Source organism: Gopherus flavomarginatus, chromosome 15, assembly GCF_025201925.1.
Source record: "Gopherus flavomarginatus isolate rGopFla2 chromosome 15, rGopFla2.mat.asm, whole genome shotgun sequence".
NCBI classification, from domain to species: Eukaryota; Metazoa; Chordata; order Testudines; family Testudinidae; genus Gopherus; species Gopherus flavomarginatus.
The window spans coordinates 2,566,659-2,579,455 of NC_066631.1; the positions used below are offsets into that span (position 1 = coordinate 2,566,659).

The window sequence follows — 12,797 nt, forward strand, 5'->3', positions numbered from 1 at the left end:
GATCTCAAAAGCTCTTTAAAATGTGGGTCAGTAGCATTAGCCCCATTTTACAGATGGGGAAACTGAGCAAAAGTGAAGTGACTTGCCCAAGGGCAGCAGCTGCCGTGGGAACAGAACCTCAGTTTTGTGAGACCTAGTCCAGTGTTTTATCCACTAGGCAACATGGCCTAGTGCTGCCACAGCTTCTCTGTTGCTTCCCCCCTTGGAAAATACTTCAGAAGGTAAGCAGAGAGGACAAGATTCAAGCTTCAGCTAGTGAACAAAGACTGAGTAGACAGTCCTGATTGCAATGATGATTCACCCACGATTCACGAATGCCTAATCACCTTCCTCAATGAGACAAATGGGACTCACTCTCCTCTCTGCCAACAGCTTTTGAGATTCGTATAGAGGACAAATGTAGAATTTTCAGCTTAAAAGCGGATTCTCCAGCATGTAAACAGAGAGCTTTATCAAAGCCTAATATGAACAAAGAGCTTCCAGACTCTAAAAACACAAGCTCTGTGTGCACTTAAGTATCAGTATCTCTCTCGCTCTCCCAACTGGGAACGCAGGCAGCATAGGGCTAGAACAGGAGAACTAGGAACTGAAACTGACTAGATTATTTTACTCTTTGTTCCAAGTTCAGTTGGGACAGTAAAATCAAACTCTCCATGGTGAAAGGCAGAGCAAATCAGAACTTTGAAATGTTTTGTTTTAATACTCTGATGGGATTAGTAACACAGGAAAGATATAATTTTTGAAGTGTGACTTTTATCACTGGCATTGTCCCCTTTACATTGTAGCCCCGGCACATATCTTATGAGTTCTAGACCTTTCAAAAGGAAGGAAACTTTTGTAAGAAAGCCTGGCTAAAAAACACTCCTTATGCTTGGATTTCCAAATCAGTTCCTTGTTAAAATTTCCTGGGTTGAGGGGGATTGAGTAGCAGAGTTTCTCAGCAACAGAAGAAACTGGATCAGTTTTTTAAAAAGGATAAGTTTTGTTAGGACCTTTTCATTTGCTTAATGCTGATGCCAGTAAGGTACAGTCATTTTAAATCCTTTGGCCAAGTACAAGTACTATCCGGATCCAGATAGTGACTTGAAACAAGGGGTAATGAACAATTACTTCATGCAATAGGTGCAATTCAAGAATCTTACTATCAGTATTTAAAGCTTTACAAGATTTAGGACCAGTCAACCTGATGCACCCACCTGTCCCCTTCTGTCTTTCTATGATAAGTGAGATGGGAGGGGTTGAGACTGCTGGCTACCTAGATCCAGGCTAGAAGGGGCCTTCTCCATCTAGGACCCATAACTCAGGAATGTATAGTGTAATGTCTCTCACATTATGGAATAGACAGGAGTCAGCTGTGATGGCCAAAGAGAGACCCTTATGATTTTTCCTGATTCTCTAGTTCCCAAACTAAGGGCTGGTCTTCACTAAGGGAAGATCCACACTGGGATCGATTTAGCGAATCTAGTGAAGACCTGCTAAATCAACAGCAGAGCACTCTCTAGTTGACCCCAGTACTACTACTCTCTGTGAAGTGTAAGGTAAGTCGACTGGAGAGCGTCTCCCGTCAATGCAGCACAGTGAAGACACTGGAGTAAGTCGACCTAAGCTATGCCGACTCCAGCTACAATCAGGGGTCGGCAACCTTTCTGAAGTGGTGTGCCGAGTCTTCATTTATTCATTCTAATTTAAGGTTTTGCGTGCCAGTAATACATTTTAACGTTTTCAGAAGGTCTCTTTCTATAAGTCTATAATACATAACTAAACTATTGTTGTATGGAAAGTAAATAAGGTTTTTAAAATGTTTAAGAAGCTTCATTTAAAATTAAATTAAAATGCAGTGGCCAGGACCCAGGCAGTGTGAGTGTCACTGAAAATCAGCTCGCGTGCCGCCTTCGGCACCCGTGCCATAGGTGGCCTACCCCTGAGCTACATTATTCATGTAACTGGAGTAGCGTAACTTAGGGCTTGTCTTCACTACAAGGGTAAATCAACCAACAGACACACCAGTCTGAGCTACCTAGAGTTATTGCACAGAGTCTCTGTAAATCTTGGTCTGGATTAAGCATTCATGGACAAGCACCTAAATCAAAATATTATGACAACTCCTTGAGCAGAGTCTAAGCCCTGTTTTTCATCAGGAGCAAGGTAGGAACCTGGGTACCTTTTTAATGGTGTTGTGCTTGCTGTTGCCTCGGTCGGCATTCTCGTTGTGCAGTATATCCAGCGCTGTCTCCCTCTCCTTCAGTTTCAGCGCCTCAATCTCAGTCTTCAACTCATTTAGTTGCTCCTGCAGGTGCTTGCTCTTCTCCATGTACTCCACTCTGGCACACACAATACACAGCCTTGTGGTTATGCGGTTCCATGACAACTGATAGGGGCTTTTAATTTCATCATGCCTAGAGCATGAAACTGACTACACTAGTGTAAGCTGTACAGTGAACTACGCTGAGCAGTTTGTTCCTTATTAAAAATAGATGCCAGATAGCCAATTCAAGAGCAAAACTGTGTCATGCAGGTATGAAAAAATAGCCAGTCTAGCATGCCCAGATTATGTTTATATACCTCTCCATCTCTGCTAGTAACTGCAGCATGATGCTGGTTAGTCCTCTGCAATTCCAATGAGAGCTACTGGTTTTAACAATGTTGTTCTACTCCACAGTGTATTTATAAACCCAGTCTACCAAAATGCATGACATTCTCAATTCATCTAGGCCAGATTTCCCAAGAGTGACTAGTGATTCTAGGTGCCTCGAGATGTCATAAAGGGTCCTGATTTTTAGAGGGTGGGGGCTCAGCACTGTCTCAAAAATAGGTCTCTTTAAGGTGTCAAGTACTGATGCACCTAAAATGGTTCATCACTTTGGCCTTAACTGTCTCCCATTATACATTGCGTAGCACACTATGGGCAGCCATGACTGACTCAGTACCGAGACCAAAGCAATAAACACATGGCAAAGCATGCAGAGGTTGCAAAATACCAGCACACCCCAGGTTACCCTGCTACGCGTAAGGCCCTGTTACAAACTGCACCCAAGCACTTGGAGTACAGACATGCCTGCAGTGGATCAACACAGATAGAATATTTTTGTTCTTCTCACTTGAGCTGTGTGGTTAGAGAGAGATGATGTGATCCAGTGATTTAAGCACTGGACTGGGAATTGGAAACTCCTGAGAACTCATCCCAGCTCTAATCCTCTCCTCTGTGGCCTCGGGCAAGTCATTTAACATCTCTGCATCTCAGTTTCTCACATATGGTAAAAACACAGGAACTGCCATACCGTATCAGAGTGTGGTCTAGTTAGTTGAATCTCTCACCCCAACAGTGGTCAACACCAGATGATTGAGAAAAAGGAGCAAGAAATCTCAGAATGGATAATTACGGACTAATTGGACTATAAGGGAAGTTTAGTTCAAATCCCAAGAAGTTAGTGGCTAGCTCACTTCCACAGCAGATGAGTGAATATCCTGTCTGTTTTTAACATAGTAACTGAACAGGTCTCATTATTCAAGCCTGTTTTGAATCCTGCTCAGCTCTTGGTCTCAGGGTACGTCTACACTACAGGATAAATGCGAATTAGCTAAAACTGATTTTATAAAACAGATATTATAAAGTTGATTGTGCGCGTCCACACTAGGCACATTAATTCGGTGGTGTGCGTCCGTGGTCCGAGGCTAGCGTCGATTTCTGGAGCGGTGCATTGTGCGTAGCTACTGTAAAGGAATGAGGCCAATAACGTCGATTTGCGTCCACACTAACCCTAAATCGACATAGTAATATCCATTTTAGCGTTACTCCTCTCGTTTTGTAGGAGTACAGAAATCGATTTAAAGAGCCCTTTAAATCTATATAAAGAGCAGTGTAGTGTGGACGGGTGCAGCATTAAATCAATTTAACGCTGTTAAAATCGGTTTAACAGCGTAGTGTGGACCAGGCCTCAATGAGATCAAGATTCCACCAGGGCAACAGAGAACCCATCCTGGGGGACAGAAGACTAAATTTCTTAACAACTATACCACATGCCTGGCAGGGACTCAGCTGGTCTGCTCCAGCAGGCTGAAATGTAGAGGCCTTCCCATTTTGCCTCACACTGTCACCAATCTGAGATCTACCATTTCAGAACAATAGGCCAAATTCACCAGGAATAACTCCATTCATTGCAGTTGTGCTATACAAGGAACTAATCTGACTTGTGCACACAGACTATGGAAGCAAGCTACATACTTCTCTTTCTCTATTTCCATGGAAAGTCTCTTCATGTCTGTATCCTTGAAGTCAAAGGAGAGGCTCTCACTGATGAGGTTGAAGCTTGGCAGGTCGGCAGGCAGCGCTGTCATACCTGAGTTCATGGGCTGCTAAAGACAGAGCACAGATTAATCATCTTCGGTCACATGGCCACTGCTATCTGTGAGCGTTCTGTAGCAGGAAGCTAAAGAGACAAGACAATGGCTGACCCTGTAATGCAAGAAGCTACTTAGTGGTGCTTTAGCAAAGACCTGGCTCTCTGACTGCATGGACAATGCTGGCTATGTGCTAATTCACTGCATCCCTTTTCAAAGATGTTATGCTGCCTCTAATGACATTGATCAAGAAAGTATCTCATTTACTGTGTACAGGGGTCGGAGAGTATTGCTGGGACAATGTGATTCATACCTTCATTATCAAAACTATCGGAAGAACCTAGTATATGCCACAGTGGAAATAAAAGATAACTACTTACATTAAACATAGTGCCTTTCAAACTGAAGGATTTCTAACACTTTAAGCAGTTTAGGAGAGCCAGTATGGCCCAGCGCATAGAGAACTGAGCTGGGACTCAGAACCTCGGTTCTATTACTAGCGCTGCCATTGACCTGCTGAGTGACCCTGGGCAACTCACTTGCCTCTGTGCAAGTCACTTTGCTTCTGTACCTCAGTTTCCCCATCTGTAAAATGGGGATAATATTACTGACCTTTGAGATCTATTGAAGAAGAGCACTATTTAAAAGTTAGGTATTATCTTTATTTAATATATATACACAAGGATCACTAAAGACATTGCTGGAATGCAGCTTCCTCTAGGGTGAATCTTGGCAGCTATTTAACAGTAAAACTGCATACCAGTTAAGGACAGGAAGCGAAGGGTGTTAGTACAAAACCCTCTATGATAGAAGAATCCTATATTCAATTGGAAGAGCAGAGAAAAGGGTGGCAGAATGGAATTACCCAAAATCAGAAACCGGTCAGGACCTCAGACTCTGACCAACACATCCTGACCCCTGCAAAGTTCCATGGTATAGTCAATTGCCACGATTGGTCAGAACATCCATTTTAAGCTTCATCTGAAGCACCTTATCTCACACAGCACCCTCTAGCATTATGCTAGGAACCGGCTCATTATTGATTCAAAGGGAAAAGCGCCATGTACTAAAATCACCAACACTAATTCCTGCACACACTATTCCTTTAAGGTCTTCTAGCCAAAGGCTAACCTGCCCCAGCTTTGCTTGGCTTGGGGGATCACAGCAAAAGGACTATGGGCTGGTGGGAGGTTTGACAATAACTTTCAAGAAAAGACGGTTACTCACCTTTGTAACTGTTGTTCTTCGAGATGTGTTGCTCATATCCATTCCAGTTAGGTGTGTGCGCGCCGCGTGCACGTTCGTCGGAGAAACTTTTACCCTAGCAACACTCGGCGGGTCGGCTGGGCGCCCCCTGGAGTGGCGCCGCTATGGTGCCAGATATATATCCTGGCCGACCCGGCCACCCTTCAGTTCCTTCTTGCCGGCTACTCCAACAGTGGAGAAGGAGGGTGGGTTTGGAATGGATATGAGCAACACATCTCGAAGAACAATAGTTACAAAGGTGAATAACCGTCTCTTCTTCTTCGAGTGATTGCTCATATCTGTTCCAGTTAGGTGATTCCCAAGCTTTACCTAGGCGGAGGGGTCGGAGTGAGATGTGGCGGTATGCAGAACCGTTGCGCCAAAGGCTGCATCATCTCTAGATTGCTGGACCAGAGCGTAGTGCGAGGTGAAGGTGTGGACCGATGACCAGGTCGCTGCACGGCATATCTCCTGGATAGGCACGCGTGCCAGGAAGGCAGTTGATGATGCTTGAGCTCTAGTAGAGTGCGCCGTAAGGTGGCCCGAAGGGACATGAGCTACGTCATAGCATGCACGGATGCATGCAGTCACCCAGGAGGAGATCCTCTGGGAGGAGACTGGCAGGCCTTTCATCCGTTCCACGACCGCCACAAACAGTTGGGGAGACTTTCGGAACGGCTTTGTACGCTCAATGTAGAAGGCGAGTGCCCTGCGCACATCTAAGGAGTGTAGCTGCTGCTCCTGCCAAGAAGAGTGGGGCTTTGGAAAGAAGACCGGGAGGAAGATGTCCTGGTTGGTGTGGAAGGCAGACACAACCTTAGGGAGGAACGCCGGATGAGGGAGCAGCTGTACCTTGTCTTTATGGAAAACAGTGTATGGGGGGTCCACCGTGAGAGCTCTTAATTCGGAGACCCGCCTGGCCGATGTAATGGCCACCAAGAACATTGTTTTCCACGATAGGTACAGGAGCGAGCAAGTCGCTAGCGGCTCAAATGGCGGGAGCATGAGCCTGGTTAGGACCAAGTTAAGATCCCAGGTAGGGGCAGGGCGATGTACGGGGGGATAGAGACGTTCTAGGCCCTTAATGAACCGAGAGACCAAGGGGTGGGAGAACACGGAGTGGCCGCCCTCACCTGGCCGGAAAGTGGATATGGCCGTTAAGTGCACCTTCAGAGAGGATGTCGCCAGGCCCTGCTGCTTAAGGTACCAGAGGTAGTCTAGGACCGTGGGGATTGAGGCATCCGAAGGAGTAACGCCCTGTGCTGCGCACCAGCAAGAGAAGCGTTTCCACTTTGCCAAGTACGTGAAACAGGTGGAAGGCTTCCTGCTGCTGAGGAGAACATGCTGAACCGGCGCGGAACAGCTCAAATCTGCTGCGTTTAGCCACGCAGGAGCCACGCCGTGAGGTGGAGAGCTCGCAGATCTGGGTGACGAAGCCTGCCATGGTCTTGTGTGATCAGGTCCGGGAGAAGAGGGAGGGGAACTGGGGTGTCTACGGACAGATCCAGCAGGGTGGTGAACCAGTGCTGTCTGGGCCACACAGGTGCGATCAGGATCAGATGCGCTTTGTCCCTGCGGAGTTTCAACAGGACCTTGTGAACCAGGGGAAACGGAGGGAAGGCATACAACAGGTGGTGCCTACACGACAGGAGGAATGCGTCCGTGATCGACCCCGGGGAGAGACCTTGAAAAGAGCAGAACTCCTGGCACTTCCTGTTCGAGCAGGAGGCGAACAGGTCTATGCGGGGAAATCCTCACCTCCAGAAGAGTGAATGGATGACGTCTGGTCTTATTGACCACTCGTGACCTAGAAAGGATCGGCTGAGCTGATCCGCCAAAGCGTTCCGGACCCCTGGAAGAAAGGACGCCACCAGATCTATTGACTGGGCTATACAGAAGACCCAGAGTCGAATGGCCTCCTGACACAGGGGAGACAAGCGGGTCCCTCCTTGCTTGTTGATGTAGTACGTGGCTGTTGTGTTGTCCATGAACACCGAAACTCAACGGCCATGCAGATGCAGTTGAAACGCCTGGCAGGCAAGGCGGACCGCCCTCAACTCGCGGACGTTTATATGGAGTGTCAGCTCCTGGGACGACCAAAGGCCCTGGGTACGCAGGTGACCTAGGTGGGCCCCCCAACCAAGGGATGATGCATCCATCATTAAGTTCGATGGCGGCTGTGGATGGAACGGCATCCCTGCGCATACCAGGGATGGAGTTAGCCACCAATCGAGGGAGCGGAGGGGGCTGGGGGGGAACTGTCACCAGGACGTCTATAGGGTCCCTTCCCGGGCGGAAGACCGAATGGAGACAAGTTTGGAAGGGTCTCATGCAGAGCCTGGCATACTTGGTCACATAAGTACATGCGGCCATATGCCCCAGGAGTCCAAGACAGGTGCGAGCTGAGGTGATCGGGGAGGCCTGTAAGCTTCGTATGATCGATACAATCGCTTGGAAGCGGGGCTAAGGCAAGTAGGCCCTGGCTTGAGTGAAGTCCAGCGTTGCCCCTATGTAGTCCAGCCTCTGTGCGGGGACCAGGGTGGACTTCTAGGTGTTGAGGAGTAGTTCCAACCGGGAGAATAGGGCCGTAACTACATTGACGTGCTGCCGTACCTGAGACTGAGAGGACCCCTTGAGGAGCCAGTCGTCCAGATACGGGAACACATGTATCTGTTGCCGGCGGAGGTGGGCGGCAACGACGGCCATACACTTCGTGAACACCCTCGGGGCCGTGGAGAGGCCGAAGGGGAGGACTGTGAATTGGAAGTGCTGGTGGTTGGCCATAAAGCGAAGGTACTTCCTGTGCGGTGGAAAGATGGCAATGTGGAAGTACGCATCCTTCATGTCGAGGGCGGCATACCAGTCTCCAGGATCCAGTGAGGGGATAATCGTTCCCAGGGAGACCATGCGGAACTTCAACTTGAGCATCCATTTGTTGAGGCCCCGCAGGTCTAGGATAGATCTGAGGCCTCCCTTGGACTTGGGGGATCAGAAAATAGCGGGAGTAAAACCCCTTCCCCCTCTCGTCTAATGGTACCTCCTCTATAGCTCCTGCAGCGAGGAGAGATTGGACCTCCTGTAGGAGGGCTTGCTCCTGAGAGGGGTCCCTGAAGAGGGACCGGGAAGGGGGGCGGGAGAGTGGTGATGAAGCAAATTGGAGATGGTATCCCTGCTTCACTGTGCGCAGAACCCAAAGGTCTGATGTTAATTGGGACCACGCCAGGAGGAAGTGGGAGAGGCGGTTGGAGAAGGGAGGGAGAGGATCCTGTTCTGAGGCTGGTAAGCCTTGGGGCCTGGTGGTGCCTTAGAGGGTCCCTGGTTTTGGCCTCATTGGGAACCGGACTGGCGTCTGCGGCCTCCCCGCCCGCGCCTTCTATTGAGGTCCTACCTCTGGCGAGGTGGAAAATACGGGCGGTGAGTTTGGGGCCTGAAGGGTCTACGCTGGGTTACGGGGGTATGCATCCCCAGCGAGTGCATGACGACTCTGTTATCCTTCAGGCTCTGCAGCCTGGGATCGGTCTTCTCCGAGAACAAACCCTTGCCATCAAAGGGTAAGCCCTGGATGGTGTACTGCAGTTCCGGAGGCAGGTTAGAGACCTGGAGCCAGGAGATGCGCCTCATGGTAATCCCCGAGGCCAAGGTTCTGGCTGCCGAGTCGGCCGCGTCCAGGGAGGCCTGGAGAGAGGTCCTGGCCACTTTCTTTCCCTCCTCCAGGAACGCATTGAACTCCTGGCACGAGTCCAGGGGTAGCAGCTCAGAGAACCTACCCACTTCAGCCCAAGTATTATAGTTATATCGGCTCAGTAGAGCCTGTTCGTTGGCCACATGGAGCTGTAGGGCCCCCGCTGAGTACACCTTACGACCCAGGAGATCCATTCGTCTGGCCTCTTTGGACTTCGGGGCCGGTGCCTGCTGGCCATGTCGTTCCCTTTCATTGACCGACTGGACAACTAAGGAGGAGGGAGGAGGATGGACGTACAAGTACTCGTACCCCCGAGAGGGTACCATGTACTTTCTCTCAACTCCCCTAGCCGTTGGTGGAATGGAGGCTGGAGACTGCCAGAGGGTGTCGGCAGTGGCCTGGATGGTCTTAATGAACGGCAGCGTGACCTGGGTGGGAGCATCAGCGGTGAGAATGCTCACCACGGGGTCCTCGACTTCCGAGACCACCTCCACTGGGAGGTTGATGTTGAGGGCCACTCTGCGCAGGAGGTCCTGATAGGCCCTGAGGTCTATCGGCGGGGGCCCTGATGATGAGGTCCCTGCCACAGCCTCATCCGGTGAGGAAGAGGAGGATACCCCAGGAATGAAGGGGTCTTGGACGGCCTCCTGCTCCTGGGACGGTTCCTGCTCCAGCTGCCTCGGGGAGTCCAGAGGATGTGTGACTTGCTCTTCTGACTCAACCGCGGGGGGGCGGGAAACGGTGGCCTCTGGTGCCCGATGTTCTGAGGCAGCAGAGCGGGTCTGGACCAGAGGAGCACCCTGGGCTTGGTGGTACACCCAGGGTGTCCAGAAGGACCACTGCTGAGGTGCCATGTCCTGCGGCCGAGAGTACTGGAACACCCCCACCGGTACCTCTGTATCCCGGTCCCGGTCGTAGTAGCTGTCCGCCTGGGAGGATGCGGACGTGTGTCTGGACGGCCAAGGTGGAGCAGAAAAACCTGGAGCCTAAGTCCCGACCGATCTTGCACCTCTTGATCGTGGGGACCGGTGCCGGTACTCATAGTGGTACCGAGAGCGAGATCAGGACCTGCGACCGGCCCGGCGCCGGGAGGTCAACCGGGATCTTGAGTCTCTATGCCCTGATCTGCTCCGGGAGGTACGGTGCCTGGTACGGTGCCGGGAGCTGGAGCGGTACCGCAAGTAGCGTGTTGGTGATCGAGAGACTGACCGGTGCCGAGAGCCCGACCGGCGCCGTGGCGAGGACCAGTGCCGAGACCGAGAGCGATGTCTCGACTCAGAGCAGCGGCGGGACCGTGATCTTGATCAGTGCCGGTCCCCTACGCTGATAGACGGCGGTCTGGTCAGGGTCGGCTTGCCCAGGGACTGCAATACCCGCACCGGCGGTGCCGGGGCGAGGGGCGGTGCCACTTCAGTGATGGCAATCAAGTCCGTCGCCGCGGAGAAAGTCTCCGGAGTCGATGGTAAGGTGAGCTCTATCACGGCCGGTGCCGGGGAGCTGTCAGGTGCCGGACTCAACTGCCCTCGTGGCTGTGCCGCAGCAGTTATCGGTGCCAGACGGTCAGCCTTAGGTGCAGTCTCTGGCTGCAACACTGGCGTTGTCATCTGACCCTTCGCGTCTTCGACCTCGGGGAGAGGGAGCGGCGTGGGGTGGATTTCGGTGCCAGCGGTGGCTGGTGCCGGGAATCCTTAGGCGTACCGGCGACGCCTGGTGCTGTAGGGGTGCCTTTGCTCACCGACTGGCTCGTGCTCGGTGCCGAGGGCGACGGTGTCAGAGCCGCTTCCACCAGGAGCTGCTTCAATCTAATGTCCCGCTCCTTTTTTGTCCTTGGCTTAAAAGCCTTGCAAATTGGGCACTTAGCCGATAAGTGCGATTCCCCTAGGCACTTCAAACAGGAATCGTGGGGATCTCCTGTCGGCATCGGCCTATGACAGGCCGAACACTGCTTGAAACCCGGTGAGCCAGGCATGAGCTCTGTGCAGGGAAGGGGCTATCCCCCGAACCCCGCAATACTTACTAATTAACAATTATAACTATGAACTAAAACTAACTCTAATGAACTATACTACGAATATAACTAGAAGAGACTACGAGTAGCTAGGGAAGGTGGAGGTCAGCAAAGCTGCAATCCACTGTTCCAACGACCGACACGGGCGGTAAGAAGGAACTGAAGGGTGGCTGGGTCGGCCGGGGTATATATTAGGCGCCATAGCGGCGCCACTCCAGGGGGCGCCCAGCTGACCCGCCAAGTGTTGCTAAGGTAAAAGTTTCTCCGACGAACGTGCACGTGGCGCGCACACACCTAACTGGAATGCATATGAGCAATCACTCAAAGAAGAATAAGGCCATGCTTTGTGTGTATTGACTCTGGGACCGAAGGCAGGAACTATCTGCGGATTTCACAGACTAGAATGCTGTGCTGAGCTCCCTTGCTCCCTAGATTAAGATAATCCAAGGACTGTTGTAGCTAGTCCAGGGCTGGCAGCAGCAGCTCTGATTGGGATAGCAATGGATTTACTCCGCACAATAAGTCTCCCTCCCTTGCCATAGGCATAAACTTCACTTGCAGTAGGGGCTTGTCCCTCGCTTGCAATGAACAAATCCAGCAGGACATCATTTCATTTGTCCTGCAGAACTGACGCTGAAATGGGAACATTCTGAACAAGCAAAAGCTGTGAGAACAAGGCAGCTGAAGCTAGATGCTTGCCCTGGCGCAAGGGTTACGTTAATTTACCCACTTTGTGCATAACACGTAAATACCATTTCCTACTCCTGTTTCTTTGCCAACACAGAGTTTATCCTGCTGCTGTTTGTGTGCAACGCAGCCAAGTTAATATTGCTGTAAGACTCTTCAAAGGGACACCTGTGACTTTAAATACCAGAATCTCAGAGAGAGGTAAAACAGACTAAAGTTCCTAAGTGACTGAAGAGCCTAAGGGCGCGTCTACATTGCAACCAAAGGTGTGACTGCTGCACTTGTAGACATACCCGAGCTAGCTGAGATCTAGCTAGCTTGAACAATAGCAGTGAAGCCATGGCAGCATGGGCTAGCTGCTCGGGCAGCGTTGTTCAGCCCATGCTGCCGCAGCTTCAGCGCTATTGTTATTCCAGCTATCTAGATCAAAGCTAGCTTGGGCATTTCTACACTTGCTGCAGTCTCACCTCCTGACTGCAGTGTAGACAGACCCTGAATCTCATGGACTTTCAGTGGGACTGAGGCACTTTGGACAGCTTTACCTGTATGAAGTTTTCTGGCCTATGCAGGAAGTCAGACTGGATGATCAATATGGCTCCCTTTCTGCCCTTTAAATAATTGGTTAAAAAATTACTAGATATCAAGTTTTACAGATTTTTAACAGTAGTTTCAGATATTACATCTGCTGAGTTCCCATGCCAACTTTCTGCAGTTATACAACTACATTCCTCCCTCTCTTCACTGTTGCTGTATGGAAGAGCCACCTAAGCAGGTGAAGAATAGACTAACTGATCATATGCACCGGAGACCGCAGAGAGAGCAAAGAACAGTGAAACC

General features: G+C 50.5%; 1 protein-coding gene across 10 annotated transcripts in view; it reads right to left on the minus strand.

Moving 5' to 3' along the window:
- NF2 (NF2, moesin-ezrin-radixin like (MERLIN) tumor suppressor) overlaps positions 1-12,797 on the minus strand; it is a 110,413-nt gene that overhangs the window by 19,299 nt on the left and 78,317 nt on the right. For 5 of the 10 annotated variants that reach the window (XM_050923783.1, XM_050923776.1, XM_050923778.1 and 2 more), the window contains 2 exons: positions 4,223-4,353; positions 2,162-2,321 (listed from right to left, as the gene is read on the minus strand). In XM_050923783.1, coding sequence (XP_050779740.1) covers positions 2,162-2,321; positions 4,223-4,353 — 291 coding nt within the window. Of the gene's footprint in view, positions 1-2,153; positions 2,322-4,222; positions 4,354-12,797 lie in introns of all 10 variants that reach the window. The other 5 variants (XM_050923784.1, XM_050923785.1, XM_050923777.1 and 2 more) reach the window with 2 other exon arrangements.